This window comes from Falco naumanni, chromosome 1, assembly GCF_017639655.2.
Source record: "Falco naumanni isolate bFalNau1 chromosome 1, bFalNau1.pat, whole genome shotgun sequence".
NCBI lineage: Eukaryota > Metazoa > Chordata > Aves > Falconiformes > Falconidae > Falco > Falco naumanni.
Window position 1 is genome coordinate 89,583,850 of NC_054054.1, and position 25,980 is coordinate 89,609,829.

The 25,980-nt window shown below is 41.2% G+C and overlaps 1 protein-coding gene across 5 annotated transcripts; it reads left to right on the forward strand.

The window, feature by feature from the left end:
• The first annotated feature begins 600 nt into the window (after positions 1 to 600).
• Positions 601 to 25,388, forward strand: PATZ1 (POZ/BTB and AT hook containing zinc finger 1). Of its 5 annotated transcripts, XM_040604923.1 has the most exons (6): positions 604 to 1,992; positions 4,385 to 4,448; positions 7,772 to 7,843; positions 10,219 to 10,390; positions 16,164 to 16,301; positions 18,198 to 25,388. In XM_040604923.1, exons 1-6 carry the CDS (start codon positions 704 to 706, stop codon positions 18,614 to 18,616), a joined length of 2,154 nt encoding a protein of 717 aa, XP_040460857.1. In that variant the 5' UTR covers positions 604 to 703; the 3' UTR covers positions 18,617 to 25,388. The 5 variants fall into 5 exon arrangements, with proteins under 5 accessions (XP_040460888.1, XP_040460857.1, XP_040460870.1 ...); XM_040604954.1 differs by lacking the exon at positions 7,772 to 7,843 and having other exon boundaries at positions 601 to 1,992; positions 16,229 to 16,301; positions 18,198 to 18,358; XM_040604936.1 differs by lacking the exon at positions 16,164 to 16,301.
• The last annotated feature ends 592 nt before the right edge of the window (positions 25,389 to 25,980 follow it).

A 25,980-nucleotide genomic window follows, 5' to 3' on the forward strand; every position in this document is an offset into this window, starting at 1 on the left:
TCTTGCATTGGCGGATGCGGGGAGGGAGGGGGGCAGGAAGCGGGGGGGCAGGGGGGAGCCCGAGTGGCTGGAGGGGGGGTCTCTATGAATAGGGTGGGGGTCTTCTCGGCCAAAGAAGAGAGGAAAGTTTGCGGCGCCGGTGGTGCGGGTGCAGCGAAGCGGGCGGGGCCCGGACCGGAGCCGGCGGCGGCGGCGCTTGGTCGGGGAGCAGCAGCCGGGGGGCCCCCGCTGGATTTTTGTAGGGGGGGTGGTATCGCCCCCCTCCTTCTCCTCCCCCCAGGGGTGAAAGTGCAAGAGGAAGTGCAGCCGCTGCCATCTTTCCTCCGCTCCAAACACACAGGGACGGACGGAGCCGGCAGCCCGGAGCCGCAGCCGCCGGAGCCCCCTCCCTCCCGGCTCGCTGCAGCCGCGCCGCGCACGCCCCTTCCCGCGGCGGCCTCCGCGGCCGCAGCGCCTCGTGGCGGCCGGGCCCGGGCGGAGCTCGCGCGCCGGCGGCCGCGGCGGCCCCCGCGCGGCGCGCGCCCCTCCGCCGCCCGAGCCTTTTGTCTCGCCCCCCCCTGCAATCCCCTCGCGCTGTGCAGGGAGCGCAGCGCGCGCCGCCGCCGTCGGCCCGGCCAGGGGCGGGGAGGAGGAGGCGGCGCGCGCCGCCGGGCGGCCTGAGAGCGCGCGCCCCCTGCGGGCGCCAGCGGGGCGGCGCAGCCCCATGGAGCGGGTGAGCGAGGCCGCCGCCTGCGGCCCCTCGTCGGGCTGCTACACGTACCAGGTGAGCCGGCACAGCGCCGACATGCTGCACAGCCTCAACCAGCAGCGCAAGAACGGCGGCCGCTTCTGCGACGTGCTCCTGCGCGTGGGCGACGAGAGCTTCCCGGCGCACCGGGCGGTGTTGGCCGCTTGCAGCGAGTACTTCGAGTCGGTGTTCAGCGCGCAGCTGGGCGACGGGGCAGGTGGAGGCGGCGGCGGTGGCGCGGAGGGGGGCGCGACAGAGGCGGCGGCGGCCGGTGGGGCCACGGCGGCCGGCGGGGCGCCCGGGGGCGGGCGGGAGCTGGAGATGCACACCATCAGCTCCAAGGTGTTCGGAGACATCCTGGACTTCGCCTACACGTCTCGCATCGTGGTGCGGCTGGAGAGCTTCCCGGAGCTCATGACGGCCGCCAAGTTCCTGCTGATGCGCTCTGTGATTGACATCTGCCAGGAGGTCATCAAGCAGTCCAATGTGCAGCTCCTCGTGCCCCCCACGCGCCCCGACATTATGCTCTTCCGTCCGGGGGCTGCGGACCTCGGCTTCCCTCTTGACATGACCAATGGTGCCGCTTTGGCACCCAATGGCAACGGCATTGCTGGTATGCCTGAAGATGAGGCCACGCGGGCTGCGCTCACTGCTGCGCAGTCTTCCTTACCCGTTCTGCAGGGTGTGGACCGCCTGCCCATGGTGGCAGGACCTCTGTCCCCGCCGCTGCTGGCCTCACCCTTCCAGAATGTTGCTGCTAGTGCCCCCACTTTAAGCACCAAGAGGGGCAGAGGGCGTCCCCGTAAAGCCAATCTCTTGGACTCCATGATGTTTGGTACCCCAGGGGGCCTGCGAGAGGCTGGTATCCTGCCTTGTGGCCTCTGTGGAAAAGTATTTACGGATGCTAATCGTCTTCGGCAGCACGAGGCTCAACATGGGGTGACAAGTTTGCAGCTGGGCTACATAGACATCCCACCCCCGAGACTGGGTGAAAATGGTGTCCCTGGTCAGGATGACCCCGATGCACCCCGAAAAAGAAGCAGGACGAGGAAACAGGTGGCCTGTGAGATCTGTGGCAAGATTTTTCGGGACGTGTACCACCTGAATCGGCACAAGCTGTCACACTCTGGCGAGAAGCCTTACTCTTGTCCAGTGTGTGGCTTACGGTTCAAGCGGAAAGACAGGATGTCCTATCATGTTCGATCTCACGATGGCTCTGTGGGAAAGCCCTACATCTGCCAGAGCTGTGGAAAAGGCTTTTCCAGGTAAGAGAGTACTTACAAGGACCATAGACACAGAGACCTAGGAAGTTGTCTTTCCTATCCCTTGGGAAACAAAAACAGTTTGTACTTAGGATAGTTTGACTGTTCCACTTTAAAATGTCTCGAGAAATGAGACTTCCATCGTTTCCGCTGGGATGCTATTCTGCAGTCTCTTGAAAGGGTTTAAAAGTAATTAAGATACAGAACTGGGAGTCAGCTGGCTTCTGGGTAACATTCCCAGCTTTGTCCCAGACTTGGTGTATGCGTGTCCTTGGGCAAATCAGCTAGTCTCTCCCTCAAATGACTCTTCTGCGAAATGGGTATTGAAGTAATTACCTACCTCACAAAAGTGTCCTGAGACTACTGATTTGCAGGTAGTTTGAAGGTGCTGTTGAAGTGCAAAATATTAATACATCTCAAGATTATTATTTTTCTCGTATCCATTTTAAATTTTCTTTTTCTTAACTTCCCTTCATTTCTCTTAGTTCGTAATGTTTTTTATCACCCAAATGTGAAGGAAGAGGTGAGATTTCAAAGGCTGCAGCATCAAGTATCTTTTAATACATGATCTTTGTGTCCTTTGGGTTTACATCCTTCTGAAGGGGATCCTGTTTCTGCCCTGCAACATACGTAAGATCTGTGCATTTAATGTTGCTGATTTTTTTTTTTGTTGTTGCTGTTTGTGGGAGTTAATTTAATAAGTAGTTTGATACACGTAGTCGTGTTAGTGGTATCTTATAGTCTGAGTTAATGAATTTGAAACTTCTTTCGGAAGTTTGATGCTCGCTTTGAGACTAGAAGTAGTGGGGGGAGGGGGATGCCTATGCTGTATTACTTCTGTAGCAGCAGTCGCTTTTCTGCGGGAGTTGATTTGCTCTAAGAGGAGGGAAGGAACTGAGATACGAAAACGTATCAAAAGGCTACTAGGTTATATACATCGGTATTGTGCCCCTCTTAGTCCTCTTTTTGATAGAGGGACTTTTTGTTACTGAAATAAGTAAAGAAAACTTAGACACACACCCCCCCTTTTTTTTTTTTTAATCAGCAATAATTAGGGCTGCATCTTCATAAGGACTGCAGATTTCATGCTGGAAAGTCTTAAAATGAAAATTTCATCTGTGGCTAGAAGTGAAAGTAGTTTTCTTATTATAGCGCTACCTGGGATCATCTGCCAACTTTCATTACTTCACACTTCAAAATTTCTGCTGTTGCTGTGTGAAAGGTTTTTGTCAACAAGGGAGAGTGAAAGATACATGTTTTCTCATTTTCCCCAGTAAGTTAATGCGAACAGGCAGAGGGAGCGCTGTTACAAAAGTAAACAATAAAAATGTCTGCATATCTTTGTAAAATCGAAGTATGAATGAAAAATAGAGACTCCTTCTTTAAGTTTCAGTATTCAGTCGTAGGAGCAGCCAAAGGAAGTTGGAAGCGCGATGTCTCGTTTCAGTATCCTTTCCTTCATCCAGTAGCGCGGCACGTGAGGTCGCTAGGCTTGAGGTACCTAGAAGGACCCCCAACCAGTCTTGCCGGTTACACTGCTCCAGCCCACTCGCTGGAGCATCAGGTTTAACAGCCTGACTGCAAAGTTCAGTCTATTTTCTGTCTGCAGTGCGTGAATTCCATCCCGTGCCCTCTCATTGGCGCAGCTGGAAAGTTGGGGGAGGAGAGGGTGGAGGACTTGTTTCCAAGCAGTTTTGGCCTCATACAATGAAAAGCTTTCTTCCCAGTAGGAGAAACTCCCACCAGGGAAATCTGCAGCTATTCAGTCCGCTCCTCTACAAAGCTGACTTTACTGATTGTGAAGAACGGTCTAACCTTTTTTTCAGTAATAATTTGCTCTTCCATTGCACCTTCTAGTTGGGACCTTCAGAGCACTTTATTTGTATCAGTGCAGTCTCCGCGCCAAGTTGTGAGTTAGGATAGAATTTTTTCCTCTTGCTGGTGGAAAACGTGTCACCACAACAGAGTTTAGAGTCAGTCTTTCTGCACAGAGGTCCTTAAATTTGGCTTCTTACATCTGTGTTTGGGACATAAATCAAAAGGATCTGATTGTTCAAATATTCAGCAACTGTAAATCAAAGTGCACTGGTTGTCAAGATCTAAATAGGATTTTGGAAAGGGACGTACAGGCTTGAATACTGTAGCTTGTATTTCCTGTTTTCTCTGATCATTCGGTCATAATTTCTTCCTGAGAAAATGCTGCCTTTTTAGCAAGTTGGAGAGGGTACTTGTCCAGGTAGAGTCCCAATTGTTGGTGGTCTGGTTCTTGGAAAGTTAAATATCACTATATTTGTAATAGATCCACCACTGGGATCTTTTTCTTTTTTTTTTGTTAAAATTTTATGTTTATTTTTAGTTTTTGTTTTAAGTGTGCTTATGTGTGTTTTCTTTTAAGGCCAGACCACTTGAATGGACACATCAAACAGGTGCATACCTCAGAGAGACCTCACAAGTGTCAGGTAGGAGCTGGAGGGGTTTAGACTGGGTATGGGTAATCTTTGGCATTGTGTTTGTGTGTGCAGACAATTGCGAAGTATCAGTAAAAATACCTTGTATGTGTGAATTGGGATACTTGTTTGTAAATAAGTGTTCAACAGTGACAGCTGCTTTAAGTCCCTCCTGTCCCCCAGCCCCCTGTGTCATCTACAGCTTTGGTTCTCCTGCCTCCCTCCCCTTCTCCCAGATGTTCTTCCCTAATGCTTGATCCCAGCCTCACCCTGGATCTCTTACCCAGCCACCTTGCCCTGGGCTTAGAGTCAATGTCACCGATGATTCCCTGTGCCCCACCCCCACCTCCTTTTATTTTTTTTAATTTTTTATTGTAGTTGCCAACAGGAGGCTCCAATGCTGACTTCATTTTTTAGAATAATTTCAAATAAAATCGGTAAATTATCAAAACCTGCCAAGATACCCTCTTTTTTGTTGGGTTTTTTTGTTTGGTTGGTTTGGGTTTTTTAATCACATAGCCTTCAGAACATTGCACTGAGCAAAATTGGAAGCTTTTTTTTATCCCAGGGAGAATATAAATAACAGCATCACAGTATCCTTTGTAATACAATGTCATAATGTTGTATTATTCATTAGGGTTTGAAAGATCAAATCAAGAAAGATCTTTTGTGATTAATTTGTAGAAAGATTTAAAAGGTGCCTGGAGGTACTAATTAAAACCAAAGTTGAGAATCAGCTTCCACTGTCACCCACTGCCTTCACATCATTGTTGGGCAAACAAAAAAAATTCTGAGTGATTTGTTGGACTAAAAGTCACTATGCTTGGTCTCTGAAGAAAGATTTCTTTAATTATTTATTTACATAAAATTGGAGCAAGATCATTTTAATTTTCTTTGAAGACAGTGAAGGTTAGAGGATTTTTTTCTTCTGATTTTTTTTTAACCAGATTTTATGAGCCTAGTCAATCCTACATGACTGCTGCCTCCTGAGCTGCAATTTTTTCCCCATCTCAACACACCTCTCCTATGTTTCCTCCAAATTGTGCAAGTTTTAAAATATTTTGAAACTTTGATAATCCAGTGAACAGTTTTTCAGGCATATAGAGCCATCTAAAGGTTTCCCTTGACCTCCATATGATCTGTGGAAGCCCAGCACCTTTGAAAATCAGGCCACGTGGCCTTCACATTGATTTAACTGCGTATCATATATAAAGCCTTAGATTGGTTTAAGCTTCTTAAGATGATTTAGCGGTTATAGATTTATATAAATTGCAAATTTCCACTTACAAAAAGAATTCACAATTTGGGGATAGCAAGAGGTCTGGGTGGATGAACTGAAGATGACTATAAATTTTTTCCATAAGCATTTATTTGTGTGCAAGTATGGAAATGAATACTTAGATCCTAGCATAAACAGAAACACAGCAGTTTCTGCCAGATGATAGCAAGGGTTACTGAACGAACACCGTTTATGAATAACATTGATAGGCATGAATTGTCCTTTGCCAACTGATGCCTGATTTTCTTTTATAGTTTGCTGATTGATTTAAGAATATTAAATATAAAATCTGTGTCAGTCAGAGGATACATGAAGAGCTAGAAAGGAAAGAAATACGGAAGATTGTCCAGGCAAGCTCAACTCCATCTCCTTGCAGACATGTTATTTTGTGATAGCAGTTTCTAAGAACAGTCTTTCTCACTGTGTGTTGTCTAAAGTGCCATAATGCTGTATGCACCGTTCATTTTAGTTAAAAAGTATAGGCTATAGGTTACAAGCATCAGCACAGTCGAGTTTGTCATTCAGGCTTGGTTTGTTCTTGATTTTTGAATGCTTAACTCTGCAAAGGTAATTTTTTATGAATCTTAAGGTGTAGAAAATTTGTTAAAGAGCTGTTATGTGTCTTTGCAAAAAATACTTCATAATATCCTGTCAGATTTAGAAAATCTTCTGAAGTATGTACAGATCTGATATACATGGTACAAACCACAGAAGAGATGCTATCACACTGAAAATGTGTTTCAAATCCAAAAGCTAATGTATAAATTAATAAGGTTCTCCTTATAATTATTTCAATACCAGTAACACTTCTGTTCCATGACGTGTATCTAAACACAGAATCTGGCCAATAAGAAGGAAAATAGCTTAATATTAGCATGTTGTTTCCCCATTTTCCATTGATTTTGTTTGGCAAATTAGCTCCCCGTGAGGGTAGCCTGAACAGCATTGAGCATCGTTTTTTGAATCTGTTGAGTTCCTGTTGAAAATTCCTGTTATTGTCATGCTTTGTGCTTTGTTTATGTTTACTGCAAAGAGAATTACTTTGTCAGTAAACAGAAAAGCTTTCCAGAATCCTCTGTCATAGTGGCATTCTTGGAAGTTGTGCTCTGTTACAATTTGAACAGAATCCACTGGCCGTTTACCTGAGCCATCATATATCTTTGCAAACTGGTGGATATGTAATGTTTTGTTTATGTGGCATCATGGTACGTTTTGGACGACCAAAACAAAAGCATGAAGGTGTCAACCCAACTTCAGAATAAATAAAATGAAACTGTGAGAAGCAGGACAATTGTGAGCCGAACATCACTGCAACAGCTTTAGTTTTCAGTGCTCAGCATGTAAACGTGCACTCACCCCTCTAAAATAATGGCTGTGCTTCAAAGATCTTTGAAAAACTATCCAAAGTTCCAGCACCTGTAGCACCTGATGCCAGACAAAGACGTGATTCCAGCTTTTTCATTGCCATTCAAATAGACTCATTATAGGGGAGGCCTCCACAGAGCCAAGGCAGCTGAGAAATCGGATCCAAGAAGTTGCTTTGGTGTCCAGACAAGACACCAAGTGGCACGCTGGATCTTTTCCCCTGGATTGTAGCACTGGTGATGATTTTTTTTTTTTTTTTAAATCTGACAGTTGAGTTCTGGATGTAGAAGAAGGGGTAAGTCAGTTTTCTGGCCGTAATGAGATAGATCAGTTTGCTGACTCGTCATGGGAAGGGGTGAAGCTGGGGTTTTGGCTTTTGAGTGTGAATGGTATGAAAGTTAGGCTGCAGTTTGGGAGGAAATGGTGATCTGAAAATCTGTGGACGGGAAAGAACAAAGGGAGAAAACAGAAGTTTGCGCTCCTTTTCAGAGACAAGAGACAGATTGTTCTTCTGGCAATTTAAATAAGAAAGAGAAAAATGCAGGTTAAATTAAAGCACAGCTTTTGACAAAGAAAAAGATTTATTTAAGTAAACCTAAAATTGGCATCCCAAGTCCAGTGCTTTTCCCATTGATTTCAATGCAGAATGAGTTTCTTCCTGTCCTAATTTCTCTTACTTCCTGCCTATTAGCAGGAAAATGGCAGCCACCATGGAATAAGCTCAGAGACATCCACATCCATAGGAAAGTTGAAACTTCAAGAGGTATTTCTTAAACAATGTTTTTTAAACTTTATATATATTCTTTTTGATCTATTTATATACCTGTGCAATGTTTGATAGGAAAGCACTGGAGAGTTTTCTTCTGTGATTAACAATTAATGATAAATACTTAGCGCTCATTTAGCACTTCACATCTTTTGTAAAATAAAACTTTTTTTTTTCTCTATACCTTTTATAAATATTAACTATTTGAATATTAACTTTGGGGTTTTCTTTAAACCTAGTCTTTTCTCCCATTGTTATGATTCAGCTAAACTGGTTCTTGCTTTCTCCACTGGACTTAATTTTTTTTAAGCTTCTTTGCAGATATATTTACTATATAGCTTATCCAAAGGTGAACTTTGCACTACTCAGCAGCAAGAGTGAGAAATCAAACACAGAAATGATTATATTGCCTTTCCCTAAGCTTTCAACCTGATAAGTTCAATATGGGACAGATACGGTTTTACTTCTGGCATCCCTGTATTTATGTGATTTGTCTCTGGTCTGCTTCATCAACTAATGCACTCCCAATGCTTTTGTATAGATGCTTACTGTGGCTCAGTATTTTTAGACTTATTGATGATGGATCTCTTGGCTGTCATCCTTGATTATCTAGTGATATATCTTTAGTTGATATTCAACAGATTGATTAGTATCAGTGCTGGAGTCCTGCCTTAAATGAGTGTTTACCTCTAAGAACATTTTAGTAAGTGAAAGCTGCACCTGTTTTGCTCAGCGCTGTGTACTGAGATTCCAAATGAAGAGAAATCTTTCATGTTCAAGAGTTTGCCTCTTAGTATTTACTACTTGTAATTTATTATTCTTTGTCTGGTGAGCTTAGTTTAACTGTGTGTATCACAGAAATCCAGATAATGTTACTGTTGTCTTTTTAAGTTCATTAAGCCCTAATCCTCTGAGGTGCTAAGTCTTGTACTTGCTGCAAAGTAGCCTCAGCTCTATGGGCGTTTACCATACTTAAGCATCTCTAGGCTCCACTGAGTGTAAAGCCTGTTGAAATTGATAGGTACTTTTCAGCTGCCTTCAATGTTTTTTTGGATTAAGCTCTTGATTAACTAAAATATATAAAAAAATATGGGTTATCCTCTTCTGTATTATCAGTTTCACTTACTTGAAGTTATAATTCTGGAATTTTACTCAGATTGTTACTTTAAGAAGTCTATATTGAAACGGTCGTTTAATTACACACTGATACTTGAAAAAAAAGAGAATATATCCAGTTCCAAAGTCACTTAGTAGCCTCTTATTATCTCTCAGGGGGTTCTGGTTATACATCTTCAAACTGTGTTATTTTATGTAAAGGTGGTATAAACAAAACACTGTACACTCTTGAATGTCACTGTTGCCCACTTGGTCTGGTCATTCTAATGTATGTTTGCTTTTGTTTTTCCTTTCACGTTTGTGAGCAATGGTTTCAGACTATATCTTTAATAACTTGTACAGTGTATTGCTGGTGATTTATTTTCCTTCACACGTTAGAGATAGTGCAAGCCTTTCAGAAGAACTGGCAGGCTGTTACAATAGGCTATATACATAGTCTGCATGCCTGCCAATTGCTATGATTATAAAAGTGGGAGGAAGACTTCACTCATCATACGGATTACATCTGGGAAGCGGGCAAGTAGAATCAATATTATATTACAACAAATCCATCTTGTTTCGTGGTAGTAAGTGCAATATGATACCTTGATCAGGGGTAAGTTATAAACAGATTACAGTGTCATGCAGTTATTTTGATACCTGCGCAGTTCTGAGGCTTCACTTCTACAATTTGTCTGGGATGCTACTGTGGATACCATGATGGCTCTTTTACTGTCTTTAGTCATATTCTCATCCCAGCCAATTCTCCGATGCTTGCTTCGTATGTCTTTGTATACTCCAGAGGGTTTCTGTGGACTGAAGTTAGATTGATCAGATCAAAAAGTAAAATTTAGGAAGATGGCAGGACATTCTGGGTGGTCTAAAGTGATTGTAATGGCTCAGTGAAATTGCAGAACTTACTGTAAATGAAATGGTTTGTGCTATTTCTTTCATTAAATAGTCCTTAAAGTTTTAGTATCTTCATCCGCAGAGAGGAACCAAGGCCTTAGAACTCTATCTTGATTTAAGTTTTACTGTCTGTAGTATGTTAGAGCTGTTTTCTTGCTTTCTTAATTCTTTCAAGTAGTAACATCACATCTTACGTAGTGTGTTGGTGATCTGAATTTTTTATTTGTGGGAAAATGTCTTGTGCATCATGTCATTTGCATGTTTGCACAGGATCTAAGGTATTTAAGCTAAAGAATACTAAATATATTTGACAGTATCAGTGCTTTTAGCAGAGTTGGTGAGTCACATGGTTCTCATTATACCTGCAGACTTGTAATGCTTCCTTTGCCACTCGTGACCGACTGCGCTCACACCTAGCATGTCATGAAGACAAAGTTCCATGCCAGGTGTGTGGGAAGTACTTGCGAGCAGCATATATGGCAGATCATTTGAAGAAACATAGTGAAGGACCAAGCAATTTCTGCACTATCTGTAATAGAGGTAATGAAGAAACCATTTTTTTATTTCTGTGGGGTGGGACAGCACTTGAGGGAAGCTGTAAAGCTACGTGACTCTGTCTGCAACAGGAGGAGATTATACCATATATGTGTACATATTCTCTGTTTTCGTTATTGAATACTTAACCTTGAAACCGATGGAGCTGTAGGTCTGGCCTTTTTACATGGCTGATAGTTCCTGAAGAAATTCAGTTTAAATCTGAAGCAAATTGTTTCTAGACAGTTATAAGAATTGTATTTGCTAAATAGCCAGATCCCTATACAATAACCATTATATGTTGCCTTGCTACTATTCACAATATACCTTTTCTGTACTTGGTTAGTCTTAAATCTGTGCAATCAGTTTGGAAGAAGAGTCATTGAAATACACACCAAGTTGAAAATTATACACTGCACATAAAAAAATCTACATTATTGCCAGTCTTGCTTAACCTCCTGGTGCAGCAGTAGTCAAGCTGCTTCTCCCTCTTAACACAATAAATTACTTTGTATTAACGTACATTTCTGAAACAGGTTTTGTAAAGAGCACTAGAAATGTGCTTTACCATTTTTTTTGTACAAATACAGCTTTTCATAGAATTACAGGATATCTGAAGTTGGAAGGGACCTGAGTCCAGCTCCCTGCTCCTCACAGGGCTGCTAAATCTAAACCACATGACTAAGAGCTTTTCAAGATTTTCTATCTGTTTGTGGTTCTCTTTGGTTGGAGAGAGTTGTAAATTTAGGCTTTGTGGGATGTAAGGCAAGCTGGAAAAATAATTTTGACTTATTGGTGTCCTTTTTATTTCATGATTAATACACAACTTGAAACTATATTATTGGCTCACACAGTCATATATACCTAGTAATATACCTAAATATACCTAAAATACCTATAAAAAAGTGTAGGAAGAGGTTGCTGCTGTGTTTTGGGATCTTGGTTTTTATGAGTCTGGTTTTTTATGATGTATGTTCCCTTTTCTAATTTAAGAGAGGTGAAATCTTTTGAGAGAATAAAGCTGTTCGGTATTTAATGTGAGGACTGTACAGGGAGCTTTTGGATGACTGGGAGCTGATGAATAATCAGAGACATTAAATTGCAAGGGAGGTATTTCCAGCAGTTGAACTGTCTGTTAGGTCCTGAAAGTGATGTGAACGGTTTGAGTGGAAAAGGCGTCTGGGTAGAAAATGTTGAGGCTCTGAAGCTCCAGGCTGATGGTATGAAGTGAAGCTTGGCCTCCTTTTCAGCTGAAGGTCTGTCTTCTGAAAAACTGCTTAAGCTTATCCCGATTCCTTTTCTGGTAACGACATGGAAGATGCTATCCAAGATTCAGGTGCTGTCCTGCTCTCCTTCAGTGGAACATGCTGCCAAACAGAAACTCACATGGGTTAGAATTGTCTTGTTTCCAAGATTTGTAACCTTGGGTTTCAACTTAACTACCACTGGATGTCACTGCAGCTCTTTCAAAATGCAGCCACCACGACAAAGACAGATCCGGCATTCAAACAATGAAATGACTAAATGGTTTATTCACATTTTACACGTTTAAATGTGCAGTGGGAATTTGAATAAAACACACACTTCTCTGTAGAAGGCTAGGGAACCTGTTGTTCAGCAAACTTTAAGCGACTACCTTCTTCTTAGACTTTGAGTATTTCATATGTGTTGTCAGAATTCAGTTTGCTGTGAATTTCACTTTTCATCAGCACTTAGAAAACATAATTAATCTGGTGATCTAGTGTTAAATATGTACCCAGTATTAAAATTCATAGGAAAGGGAAGTTACAGACTGGATTTGTCAAACGATTGTGTTATGAACGTGTTGTTTCATCCTGTGAATTTTGATTTATAGATTTATGATCCATGACAGCAGAATTTTTAATCCAAAGTGTTCTAGAATCAAATTATAATGTTTATTGTTTTAAATAGATATTCTTTAAATTGTAGAGCCTGGCAAGATGAAGTATAGTGGAAAATTTCTGGATTAGAAACATCTATTTGGTAGGCATTGGTGCAGTCAGAAGCCAGCACTGTCCCCCCAGCTGTGATTGTGCTGTGGCTGTGGTGCCTGTGCAATGGGCTTTTGCTTTATTCTTCCCTCAGCTAACATGCTGGTGAATTTTTTTTATTGGAACGTAGCTAGTTCTGGCTATAGTAATTGTCAAATTCTGGGTATAGTAATAGTCAAGCATGAACGCTCAAGTTGCTTATACAGAGAATTTTGGAATTTGGCCCACCAAAAAAAAAAAAAGGTGGGTGAAAAGGTGCCTTACACAAGTGAACATGTCCTGGTGTTGAAAGCAGAGCTTAGGATCCCTCAGTTTATCCCATCAGACTGAAGGCTTTTCTGTGGAACTTAATCAAGTGTCTCGTGTTCTTTTAAAGGTTTAGTGGGTTTAGGAGATGGGGAACTCGGTACCTGACTGAAAGCAATAGCCACTGATTTGCTTTGTCATGCGGGTACCCTTTTGCTGATTTTATTTATTTATTTATTTTACAAAATGAGAGTATAATGTCAAAAAACTACCATCTGTGATTTGTTGTTTTTTCCAGGTTATTTTCTTACTTAGGGTCTTTTTGCTCGGAGTAATTATGGAAGCACTTAAATCTTGTTAAATCAGGAAAGTTGTGCAAAGTGTTTGGGTTTTTTTCTGGGTTTTTTTTTGTGTGGTTTTTTTTAAGGATTCATCTAAAATGTGCTTGTGAACACTAATCCTCAATCCTCACTTTTTAAGACAAAATCTCTAATCAGTTTAAATAAAAAAGTCCTGCTTCTGCTTTGGTGTTATATAATCTTGTATTACCATCGTTAGGAGCTTCATTTGCTTGTGTTGGCTTTTTCATAGAACTTAAGAGATTAATGTCTTTGGCAAGTCTAGAACTGGTACTTTGTGATAATGTGTGCAACTTGGAAGATTCAATTTCTGTTTCAGGCACATGCATGTTGTTTCACAGAAACCAAATGAATTAGGGGAAGGGTGAATATTCCAATCATGAGTCAGATGGATTTTTTTTTTTTTTTAAATAAGGTGAATTCTTGTGGATGGTGAATTTCATGGTGGATACAGAGTTGATTAAAGCAGGACACGTTCTCTGCATGTTCCAGCTAAATCCAAATTAGAATTTTTGAAAAAGGAGCATCCTGCAATTATTTCTATAGTCTGTCTTCTTACAGATGTTACCTAAGAGATCAAGGGATAGGTCCCATTTATATAAAGCAGATAGTTTCCTCTCTGTGCATGTTTTTAATGTCAGTTTCTCTGGTATGAAGAAATAATCGACTGCAAAGCTGAAATATGTTTATGGGTAAAGCCATAAATACATCCCTTCTTTGACAAATACTGCCACTTTATCCTCTGCATTAGCCTGACTTTGTTATTAAAGAGATTTTTAAAAGTAAAGGATTATTGTCTATGAATCTCCCATCTTCCTAGGACAGGCATTCATAATTAAGGTCTGGTGGGGAAAAAAAAAAAAAGGCCAGCACTAAGTGCTTCAGAAAAAGGATAAAACCAAAACAAAAAAATCTCACTTTAAAGAGCTTCCTATGAAGCAGCTGGCATTCTTACTGCTTTGATGGAAGTTGATGACTCACATGTTCATCTGCCAAGTGCATAAAGGGGAGCTAACACACTTTGCAGGCAGTTTTCATTATGTAAAACAATGTACTCTACAAATAGAATTGCAGAGTTCAGGAAAAATACTGTATAGCAGAGATTATAACTTAAGATTTTCCTGTGTCCCTAGCAGCATAGAAAAACACTGAATACCTCTATGTAGTCCTCTTGTAATGGTTGGCAGTGAGATTTTAATACATTGCTACATAAAGAGGCTCATTTCAGCATGCATGTGGCTATTAGATACATGCATCATGCGTGAAAGAAGGGAAGTACCTTGTACGTGGAATTATCACTGTTATATCTGTGCATTATGTCCTTTTCTCTACCCACCAAACACTGTTGCTTACCATATCTACAGTGAATTTTTGGTATTTGGAAAAACTTACTCTCTTGTGGCCCAGTGAGATTTTCAGTGCAGCAGTTTGTATCTGAGGGTAGGTCTTGAATGATTTCAGAGGATAATAACTGTTTATTAATACCCTGAATGACTTGGGCTAGGTGATTCTGCTCGTTGTATTTTGAGAGTCATATGTTCTTGGTTTCTTCAGTTGTGATATATGTACTTTTCTGTACTTTTATCTTCAACTCGGGGGTCTACAGTAGCTATCTGTTGTTAGTTCTCGGCAGCCTGCCCTTTTTTCCCCCTTCAGCAGGTTGCTGTGGAGCTCTTGTCTTACTCTGCAGGTCATGTATACGTAATTCTTAATAATACCTGAATACTCTTTGGTCCTAGCTGCTAAGAAAAGTCTGGGTAGAGGGATATTTGTTGAGTAGGCATAGGGAATTCTAGTGTAAAGCCATATTTGTTATTAAATTCAGCACCTGAAACTTAACAGCTGCTGTCAGAAAATCCACCCCAGGGAGGTGTGCCAGTATTGGTTTTACATCCTTCCTAATATATTACATATCATCAGATGTAAATGCAGTGACATTACTGTAAAAATAGCTTTACGGTAGTATATCTATTCAGATTTGAAGTGAAGTGTTGGCATGAAAGTTCTCTTGCAAGGACTTGTGCTGTAAATGCTGTATCAGTTTGAAAAAAAATCTTGGTCTCGGGTTTTCTCTATCCGGAAAGGGAGCCTGGAACTCTGTCTGTGACGGTAAAACTTGTGTTGTGTTCTCAGGTGTTAAAGGGCAATGTTTCTTACATGAAAGTCCCATAATACTCTGTTCAAGATAGAATAGAAAATTAAGATAGTTGTTGATGGGCTTACCCGTGTAGAAAGTCTTTAAAAGTCTGTCTTCCTTGTGCCTTGTATATGGTTCAAGTGTACTAGTACTAACTGCAAATCTTACTAAAATAGAATTTTAAAATACTCCAACATATGTGTGACATAATTTATTTCATTAAAGCAAAAGGCCATACTCGTGAGACTTCAAAAACAGTTTTGAAAAGCACATGCACAAATGTGAAAAACTGTTGTTTGAAAGATATGTTTTTAATTTCAGTGGTTTGGGCTTACAGATCAGAGCTAATAAAAATACTGACATTCCATTTTAAATTTTTGTTGTTAACTACGGAGAAAATAAATTTAGAATGAGCTAAATGGAGGAAATGTTTTTAAAAACATTACTGCAGAAATAAAAAGTATACCTTAAAAACTCAGTAGTTTTAGCTTTTTGTGTTCTGGGAGTCACTATAAATGCTAAAAACCTAAGGAGAAAGCACACTAAATACCAGAGGGGTATTAGTGGCATTCCATCAGATCTTGACAGCATAAAATAAACTGATTTGAACTATCTTCCAAATTATTATCATATGATGAAGGCATTTTTAATTTAAATTAAGAAAGCACAAAAATGGTGAAGAGACATGAGTGCCTTTTCATGTCATGTCTCTTCTGCCTTTTTTTCCAGGAAGTTTCATGTCATCTGATAGGTTTGCTTACATCTGATTTTTTTTCTCAAGGAGACTGCTCTTTCATCATGATTTCCAAAAAGCAAATGAAGTCTAGTGAAGGGTATGCATTGCATTCCTTGCCTGAGTATGTCTAGGAATCCTGCTTGAGCATGCTGTAGGTAACCAGAAATCAAGTTAGTATAATGGCAACTTTGTAATAGGGAGTAGGAGCGAGAGAAAGATTAAAAGAACAGGGAAGGCAGATGTGTGTCTTTGCTGGTGGCAGGATCTCATCTCCTTTTATCTTGTTTAGGTTTCTCCTCTGCCTCCTACTTAAAGGTCCATGTTAAAACCCACCACGGTGTTCCCCTTCCCCAGGTCTCCAGGCACCAGGAGTCCATCCCGAATGGGGGAGCAGCGTTCCACTGCGTCAGGACCTATGGCATCAAAGGCAAGAGACTCACTGCTCTGCACCTTGCTGCTCTGTGCAGAACTTTGTGTTGTGGGATGCTGGGCTGGGCATGAGAAAGGGGAGGGAGGAAGGACAGGGAAGATCCTGGAGAGAAGCTTAGGGAAATGCAGAGAAATGACATAGCATCACACAGTATGTAATATCTGCCCTTGGATAGGCCATTAAACAAGTCTGGGGGAAGGAGATGGACATGTAAGGGCGCGTGAATTTTTGGCAGCTTCTTTGATTTTAGAGATTGAAAAAAAGATGTGAGTTTGTCTTGACCATCTTCTTAAGAGCAGTCAGTATTTGAATTTTGCCTGAGGAGTGCAGATCCTTGATCGTTCCTTAGTCCCACTATGCTTGAATCTCATGTCAGTCAAACCATGTTTCTGATTTCTGATGAAGGAAGGGGGAGCTGCAGAATGCAGTTCATAGATTCCAGAGCAGTGAAAGCAATATTCGTCCTCAGGTTGATGAGGAGCCATGCAACTATCTGTAGATAAACTTAAATGTTTTAATGCTGTTCTTGGGGAGGAGAGGTAGAGGGGGGTAATAGTACTGTTACTTTTTTTTTTGTTGTTGTTTTTAACTTGCATTTAACTTCTGGGGGAAAAAAGAAAAAAGAAATTATTGTAAGAATAGCTAAAGAGTATTTAACTTCTGGATATGTAATGCTGTTTGTTAATCTGTGTAGACTACCTTGCTTTTTGCTTCTTGGTTTGAGCTGTCAGTATTCCTGGTTAAGCTGAATCATCAGAAAATTCTTCAAAATCATGGTTGTCCCCAAAAGTTATGGTTTTTCTTGCCCAAGAGAGCACACCGTGCTGGGTTAAATGAAGTCTGTGCCAGTGGAAAGCTACAATTTATAATTTTTTTCTGTTTGAAGTCCTGATAGAGTTACTATAGAAGCCCTTTGGTTTTGGGTGGTGTGCTGACTTAACAAGAGATTTACTCCAGCTCAGCGGTGTATTGATTTCATGCATATCCTGTTTGGTTTGTAACGTCGAGTCCAGAGCAAATCTGTCTTTTGGGTTGTGCCAAGTGGTTCTTTGGTCTTTTAGAGTTAATAGTAGATACAGCTTATTTGTATTCAGAGACTTGTTTAGGGAGTATGTCTGGGTTTCCCACGCTCATTCGTATGCGCTGAGCAAAAAGTGTGGACAAACTTCCTTGGCATAACGCCAGAGGAGAATGGGGAACACTCCAAACATACCAATGGCTTTGCCAGGATCTGTATCCAAATGACTTAAAATAGTGTCTCTAACCTCTCTCCTGTTTCGCACTACAGTATTTAAAGATGGAACAATTTTAGATTACGACAAGTTCACTTCTAGCAGCATTGCACTTGTAAAAGAGTTCCTCAAGACTAGATGGAACTGCACTTCTTAAATTGCAGTAGCTCACTGCTGTTTTGCTGAGTATTTCCAGGTTTCTTCACATCTTGCTGCAGCCTGTTGTACTTCATTAGGTTTCTAGGTTCTCCCCCAAAGTATCAACAAAATGTCAGAAGCGTGGGAGTGAAGTGTACAGTTAAAACCTCATCATTATGTCCATCCTTTTGCAGTGCCTGAGATATAAATGTTGTGAGACATCTTTGGGATTCAAAAAAGTATTATATGAACCACAGACCCATAATGGTTGCATTCAGTATCGTGACAAATCCATAATAAAAACCTGGATGTTGCTCTGATAGCAGCTGGGTGGTTTGTAAAGAGAACCCGTGGTCCAGGGCTTTAGAATATGAGGGACTGTGATGTTAAGTGTGTATCATTCTGTTGTGACGGGCATTAATGAAATCAGGTGGTAGCCAATATAATCTATTTTAATGCATGCCAAATACTTTTTTGGGCGAGGTAAGATTCTGAAAACTTCTCTCTTTTCTTTTTCCTGTAGAAGGCCAGAAATGTTCACATTCGGACCCGATTGAGAGTTCTGATTCATATGGAGACCTCTCTGACACCAGTGACCTCAAGACTCCTGAGAAACAGAGCACCAACGGGTCCTTCTCGTGTGACATGGCAGTCAGCAAAAACAAAATGGAGACCGAAGGAGAGAAGAAGTACCCTTGCCCTGAATGTGGCAGCTTTTTCAGATCAAAGTCTTATCTGAACAAACACATACAGAAAGTTCACGTCAGGGCCCTTGGTGGCCCATTGGGGGACCTTGGTCCTGCTCTAGGATCCCCCTTTTCACCCCAACAGAACATGTCTCTCCTGGAGTCATTTGGGTTTCAGATCGTCCAGTCAGCATTTGCATCATCCCTAGTGGATCCAGAGGTCGACCAGCAACCAATGGGGCCAGAGGGGAAATGAGATCAGTTTGATCTTAACAAAGCAAAGCAGCAGTCTGGCTATAATGATAAGATGCTGTGAATGAAAGAGGAAATAATGAAATTTGGTTCTATAGCTGAGAATTTTTTATTCATTTTAGCTTCCCTCTTTGTCTCATGCCCTACCCCACCTTTAAACCTTCACTGGGGAGAGGGAGAAAATGCTTCTTAGCTGATAAATTACAGAACATGGTGTCCTTGAATAGGAGACATGACCTAAAACACCAAACGTAGCTTTAGAGGCTGCTGCTGGTGTTTCATCATGATCTTCTAGAATAAACAAAAGTTGCCAGCACTGATTTAAGAGTTAGATAGTCTTAGTGAACGAGGCACCTGGGGAGCTACAGCTACAGGGAGCTATGCTTTTGTTCTCTCTCTCTATTCCCCACCTTCCCTAACCTACCCCAGAAAAACAGTAAGTTTTAAAAGCAAACCCGTTATTGTCCCATTATTGAATATAACATTAAGTAAAATGCCCCGTGGTACCTAGCAGGTTACAATGCAGTTGTCCTTTTAAAACCAGAAAAATTTAAAGAAGGTGAGAGAATTTGAACCCCTTCTGCCATTTGTGAGGCTGTGAGTGCTGCAGCAGGACTGAACTGCTGAGAAAAATCACCGTTCAGAACAGGTTGTTTTTATTACTTTTAATCATTAAACTTGAGGTCAGGTTTTTAATTCTCTATTATATTTTAAGGACCTGTTGTAGTGAATTGCTACTGAAAAGCCAGTCTAAGGCGATACACAGAGCACTCTTAAAGCAGCAGTCACATTAGGGTTAGTGTTAATTTTTTTTTAGATGTACCATAATTAATAACTTGGCTAGTTGATTGTTTTAAGTCTATGAAAGAAATAGTTTTATGAAAAAAAAAAAAAGAAAAAAAAAAAAGGAAGGAAAAATACCATTGCAGTCTGGTTGACTGGTGCTCATTTTTCTTGTGGGGACCTAGGGTATAAACACCATCAACTATCGGCTTAACACTATGTACCACTGACTTGTTTAGTGTGAATAAACCCAGGGGTTCACAGAGTGAATTTGATTTAATTGGATTGGACTCTATTAAAGAAGTTAGTATGTTACTTTGCATCCCCTCGTTTTGTCTGGTTTTTGAGCAATTTGGCCACCTGTCCAAAAGGTGTGCAAATGAGAACCAGTAAATAAGGCATTAATTCCACTCTGCACTGTACTGTATTCTCAGTGAGCTGGGCTTTTTGGCTACAGTTGTGCTCTCCTGATCTGCCTCTAGTCAGGTTTGCAAAAGCCAGTCTTACTTCTTTCTTTTCCAAAGAAGAAGAGTTTCTACTATAAGAAATGGGAATTGCAAACAGCATATCTCTGAAAAAGAATTGACTACAAAATGCAAAGAAGCTGGGCTCTAGGCTGTTGGAGGTTCCATTTAATCTGAAAATACCACTTGTGCAGAAATAATGTCCTTTCTTGATCCTCCCTCTCCTCCCATGTAACTTGCCATGGTCTGATGTACCAAATCCAGATATAAATGTTGTTTAACACAGGGTTAGGAGTTAGGAATACTCTGAGTTATAATTATGGTTCTGCTGTTGATGCTCAAGGTCACATAGAACAGCTTCCTGAATTTATTCCTTAATTTCCTGTCTGTGAAGGGTTTTCTCTACATCATAATTGTTGTGAGGGTTAACGAGCAAAGATTTAAGCAGTGGTCTGATAAACTCAGTTGCTCTGTGTACCGAATGTTTCTAGAAAGGCCACTCTGAAGAACCCAAGTCCCACACCAAACTTGAATTCTATGAAACAATAGCTGTCTCCGTCATTAATACAGTGCTGGAGTAGAAGAGACTGCCTCAGACCAGGACCTACATCCTCTGCAGGAGATACGTCTGTATAAAATGTGAACATAGCCACAAACTGCTGTTGTGCTGCAACTTGTGTTGCCCAGGTGCTCCTAATTCAAACCCTGCAGCTAATGTGTAGCTGAAGTAAGACATATTCCTGTTTCATTTTTATGTTGGAATTATAGAGCCTTTTGTAATTATATGGATTTTGGAATGATGTTCTAAATTCTGCAGACTTAGAAGCCCCAGCTTCTCTCTTGTAAGAAGCTACTTTTTTGTACTTGCTTTCAAGTATTATAAACCAAGGATGAATAATCAATGGCTTTCTCTTTATAGCACCAGCACTTTCTAAATTGAGAGCATGTTGCAGTGGACTTGATGTTTTGCTATTAATCTGTGTTGGGAGACTGAAGGACATGTTCTTCTCCATTCATCTTCCCCCAGAATCACTGGAATAGGTATGAGTCTCATTTAAAGGGGGGGGGCAAAAAACCAACCCCAAAACAAAGCCACAGAGAAACCCACCTTCAAACTAAAGCTTCATGGAATTGCTGTTGCTGTACTGGTAAGCTTGGCTGATGAGTAGAAACAGGACCTTTTGGAAAGGTGACAAAACATTTTAAAGTACCTGACAAATCTAGATCGTGCTGAGACAACCTTGTAAGCTGCCAAGCAGGTCAAGATAGAGCAGGCTTTCCAGTCAGCATAACAATTCATTGGGATTAGCAAATGCAACTGCAGTCACTCTGATTTACTGATAGCTCACATTTAAGCCACCAGGAAAATTTCTGTTGAATTGAGGCTGTATTCTGAAAGATACAAGAAGTTTGTGTCCCTGATGTTCCTATGGCCACTCAAAGAGGGTATCATAAAATTCAGCTCCAAAAGCCAAGTCCAAAATACAGGATATTTTCATCCTGTGTTTAGCTCCACTAACTTCAGTGTTACTAGGGCTTTGAATTTTGGCCGTGTGTATCAGAATTTTAATTTTGAACGCTACAGAATTTGACCTGATGAAACAAATGAAAAGCCTTGAACTAAAAGATGCCTTCTAAAACACTAACTGTGCATTTTGCTTGTCAAAGAAAATGCTTACTAAGTTGTCATGAATACACTGAATGAAAGCTACTTACTTCTCAGTCTAGTGGACAGGGAAACAATTAGGCAGGAAGTTAACAATCCTAAAATGACAGTTCTAGATCATCCTAGTGTAAATGGGAGAGATTTGCACCAACACAAGAGACTGGTGCAGTCTAGTGCCAGCAGTAGGCTGGGCAGATCTTTTGCAGTGGTGTGTTTTCAGAGCTTTTTGCTTCTTTTGTGGGCATATTGTTCCATTCTGGATAGTAGTTTAATCTACATGCAAATTCTTTACATTCTGTACTTTGGCAAATGTCTGCTTCTCATAGAAGACATCCAAACAGAAAACAGCCTCATAAGTTCAGAGGTCAAAGGGAAGGACTTAACATGCCCAGAGCTGCAATTCGCTTGTTTCTGTTAAATTTTGAATTGGCACATCAGTGTATAGATAAAAATTCTCATTTGGGGCCAACCCTCCTTTCCTTACCGTTTTTTTTAGTGGGGCTGCAATCCAGTGTTTGAGTCGGTGCACTTCTTTGTCTGGAAGGGAACTTCAGTTCATACAAATCTAGGTAATAAGAGCTGTAGTATTTTTTTGTTTTATAGGAGTTCCCTATACCCCTCAATTGAGGCTCAAACTATTGTGTATTGGGTGTGATGAAAACATCTTCAACCATTTACAGTCTGAACATTAAAGATAGACAAGAAAGGAAGAGGTGCTTATAGATCAATGAGTGAAATAAAGATGAAGGACTAAAAACCGCTTGCATGCATGCTTAAGTGTTGTGTTGAATGTAGAGGCACAGACTTACGATCAGGCTTCTTCTGTTGCCTGAATTCATCTTTATGTACTGTTAATCCACAACAAATGCAAGGTAAAGCAATTTAATGTGAATTTACTCCATACTGAGTTAAATTGATATTACTTTGCATTTGTCATGTGTTACCTGTGTGCAAACAGACTTGGTAGTGTGGCTCACCTGATGCATGGTAACATGGTGCATGTGAGCTCTTTATCTTAAGTGATTTGCCCATGATGACGTGGGAAATTGACGGCAGAACCAGAAATTGAACACAGATTTTTCCTTCTCTCAATCCAGTGCCTTAACTGTAGTAGGGCAAAGTACTTTATGTCAGGGGGGCAGGGGGGGATTGATTGATTTGGTTTTTAAAGCCTAGAACTATAAGATGGTGTGGAGTTGGTCTTCCTACCAATCTTTTGAATAATTACAAATGCCCAGTCACAATTTTAGACCCATGTGAGTGCCAGTGACTTAGGGAATATTTGCTATTTCCCATGTATTCCCTGAAATTAATGTTCCTCTCTCAACTGCTGTCAGCAGTAAGGAATGACTTGAATAGAAGAGCTGTGTAACTGAATGTCTATCTAACTCAACTAATGGAATTGATAGTATGAAAGCTAACCTAGATTTTGTAGGCTCTGTTGTAACTTTAGTGTCTTGTTTTTTCACTAAATCTTTGTTCCTAGAAATCACTATCTGAACTTATGTCTTGAGTCTGGAGTGGGGTACCACTTTCAGCTTTAATTTTTTTTTAAGGTGCTTGCTTGAGGAAGTAGATGCCAAAGTAAACTTCAGAGGAACTCCAGACTTCAGTGTTAGAAGAATGAATGGAGAGCAAGAGCTCTCTTTGGGTTTCATGAGAGATAAATGGACAAAGTAAAAAAAAAAACTTTAAAAAAAAAATCTCTACCAAAATTTTAAGTAATAAAACAGGAAAGGCTTTTCTTTATAACCCACAAAAATAATCAGATACTTTCATTTGTTCAGTGTGGCAGAAACTCTGAGAGCAAGTGCCAAATAAACCATGTTGGCTTTTTCAGCGTTATGAGTATTTTAATGTGAATTAAGCCAGCTTTGTACTGTTCACCTTTTGCCTGGGCACAGTACCTGAGTTTTAATCGAATTGGAACATAAGCTCACAGTGAATCTCTGAGTTTATGCTCTCAGTTCCACCCCAGGGGACAAAACAAATGAGCAAAGAGGAGGGAAAAACAGTAGGAAAACTTAAAAGGGAGAACAGATTCTGGAAGATTCCCATGTCCCCTGAGAGAGTCCCATTTTTTATCCTGAACATCCTTTTCAAAACAAGATCCTTCAGCTGTTGTGAATGAGCCTTTGGGAACAGTTTTGGCTTTCAGCCCGATCTGCTGCTCCCTGTCCCTGTAAGAAGGCAGCGTGTTCTGGAGCACTGAGCCTGGGACCCAGTGGGACGCAGTGCTCCAGGGCTGCAGCCTGTGGCCCCAGTCACTGTTGCGGAGTCAGCAGCAGCAACATTGGCATAATGTCTTCCTGCCTGCTCCCTTGGCATCTTCACCCTCCTCACATTCCTGTGCCAGTGTGGTACCTACTCAGATGTGTACAGCTCTGCAAATAACAGTGTTAGTAAAAAAACAGAGAACTATTTGGCTAGAAAGAAAAAAAAAAAAAAACCCAAACAAACCACCAACCTAAAAATAGTTACGTGACATAACTGCAACATGGTGCAGAAACAGAAGCAGGAACCCTGGCTGTAAGGCGTTGTGGTGATAGCTGGAATGGCTAAAGGATGTTAGTGAAAACCCACAGTTGTTTGCTCTGTGGTAGTGATAATGACTGCCTGTTTGTAAAGAATTAACACTTTGTGTCATCTCTAGCCTCTTCCTGTGTTTTGCTCCCATCTGTGAAATGAGATGATGATAACCCTTGGGTAAGAATGTTTCAAGATTTGGTTGACGTGCCAAATTGAGCTGCACAATTGCGCTGCTGAACTCTGCTGCAAACGTTTGGCTTCAGTGACTTCAGGCATAATGCAAAGTTGAACAAACATTTGGCCACATCTTCCCTGAAAGGTGAAATATTTAAATTGATTTAAAGACTGCCTGGCACTATTGATCTGCTCTCAGGGTTTATGTGAATGAAGCTTTTCCTGAGTGGCCTCTCTACTTGTACTGCAATTTTGGAGACCTGGAAGTGCTCTGAGCTGAGATGTGCTGAAGGAAGGAGGTAACTGGTGCCTCACTGATGTTCCAGTGACTCCCTCCCAGCTCCTGGGTTCTATGTGGACCATGGGGTCACTTCATACAGCCACTGGCAGCTGTAAATGCTCTTGAGCTTCCTGCAGTCACATAGTGAGCTTGGGTAAGTGTTTTTACAATAAATCAGTCTCATGCTTGCTGATAGCTTTTTGGCTGCTGTGTCTACAAACTGGTGCCTTCTCCAGGCAATTTTTACATGCCCTCTGCAAAGTTATCAGACTGCTGGCTCTTAAAGAATCAACCAAGCCTTGCTCTTGGGCTCAGAATTTCTCTTCAGTACTGTTGTAATCTGAAAGTTTGCTGCAACTGGTGCAAGTACACAGTGTAAGAGAAAATGAAAGGCTGTTCTCAGATGTCCTGTAGAGTGAACAACTGAAACATGAGTGTGGGATGAGCCAGGAAACCTGGCGTTTTACCCTGGCTGCACGCCATATAGAAGAGACAGTGCCTTGGAAGGGAAGGAGCAGAAAAGTTTGCCATTGGCTCTGATGAATCCCAATCCTGCTTCTACTGAAGTTGTTGGGAATCCTCCCATTGTCTTCAGTGTGAGCAAGAAAGGATCTTAGGTGAGGATGGATGACTCTTTCCCTACTTGAATGAAGTCTCTTGCCTATTTATGGGCCTGCTTCTATTGAAACCGAGCCTGTTTTAGCCTTTTTGGGTTCTTAGGGACCTGTTTGTATAAAGCAACTTACCTACCTACCTATCTGGTTTTTTTTTTTTTTTCTATTGTGTGTATTTTTTGTATGTTCTGTTGGAAGGTGAAGCCTCTGTAGAAGGGGATACAAAAACTGATTTTTAAATAGTAATAAACCAAAAGAGAATTAAACACTGCAGGCTGCATGCATTCATTTCCTGGAGACGGAGACTAGAGACCATGAGTGCACAGAGAGGCAGCCTGTATTTCTCATATCTCGAAATCTTCCTCTTTTCAGAGACAGTTCCTGCCTTTGCCCATCTCCACGGCTCTGTATGAAAACCAGTAGTGTGGTGGACAGGTTGCAACATTGTGTATCAGGATGGCCTTATTTTGACTAGAAAAATCCTTTCTCTGGTGCTATGCGATGAGATTTCTTACCTTCTTTTAGCGTAAGTGGGTGGAGTAACAGGTATCTGTGTGAAATTTTATATTGTCCTCATTGAATGCCTGGAAGGCAGTGAAAATAAAAATGAGATGAGATATGTAAATATGCTTTTGCTTCTGGCCTGCCTACCTCAGGTGCTAAGTTATTAGTCAAATACACTGTGTTCTGACTCAGCACCATTATATTCTAAGGAAATAAGTGAAGTATGAGGTGAAACTTTACTGAGCCTTTGTTCCTTCGTGGTCTTTTTGCTTCCCTGTGGTGTTACTAGTTTGACCCCTAACTTTCTAAAAGAATGGCAAACTCGGGACCAAAATAATAACGGAGGTTTGCCCT

Coding starts and splice junctions, on each gene's coding strand:
- PATZ1 (XM_040604923.1), top strand. CDS start 704: ATGGAGCGGGTGAGCGAGGCCGCCGCCTGCGGCCCCTCGTCGGGCTGC. Junction 7,844..10,218: donor GAAAGTTGAAACTTCAAGAG/GTATTTCTTAAA, acceptor TTATACCTGCAG/ACTTGTAATGCTTCCTTTGC. Junction 16,302..18,197: donor CAGGACCTATGGCATCAAAG/GCAAGAGACTCA, acceptor TTTTTCCTGTAG/AAGGCCAGAAATGTTCACAT.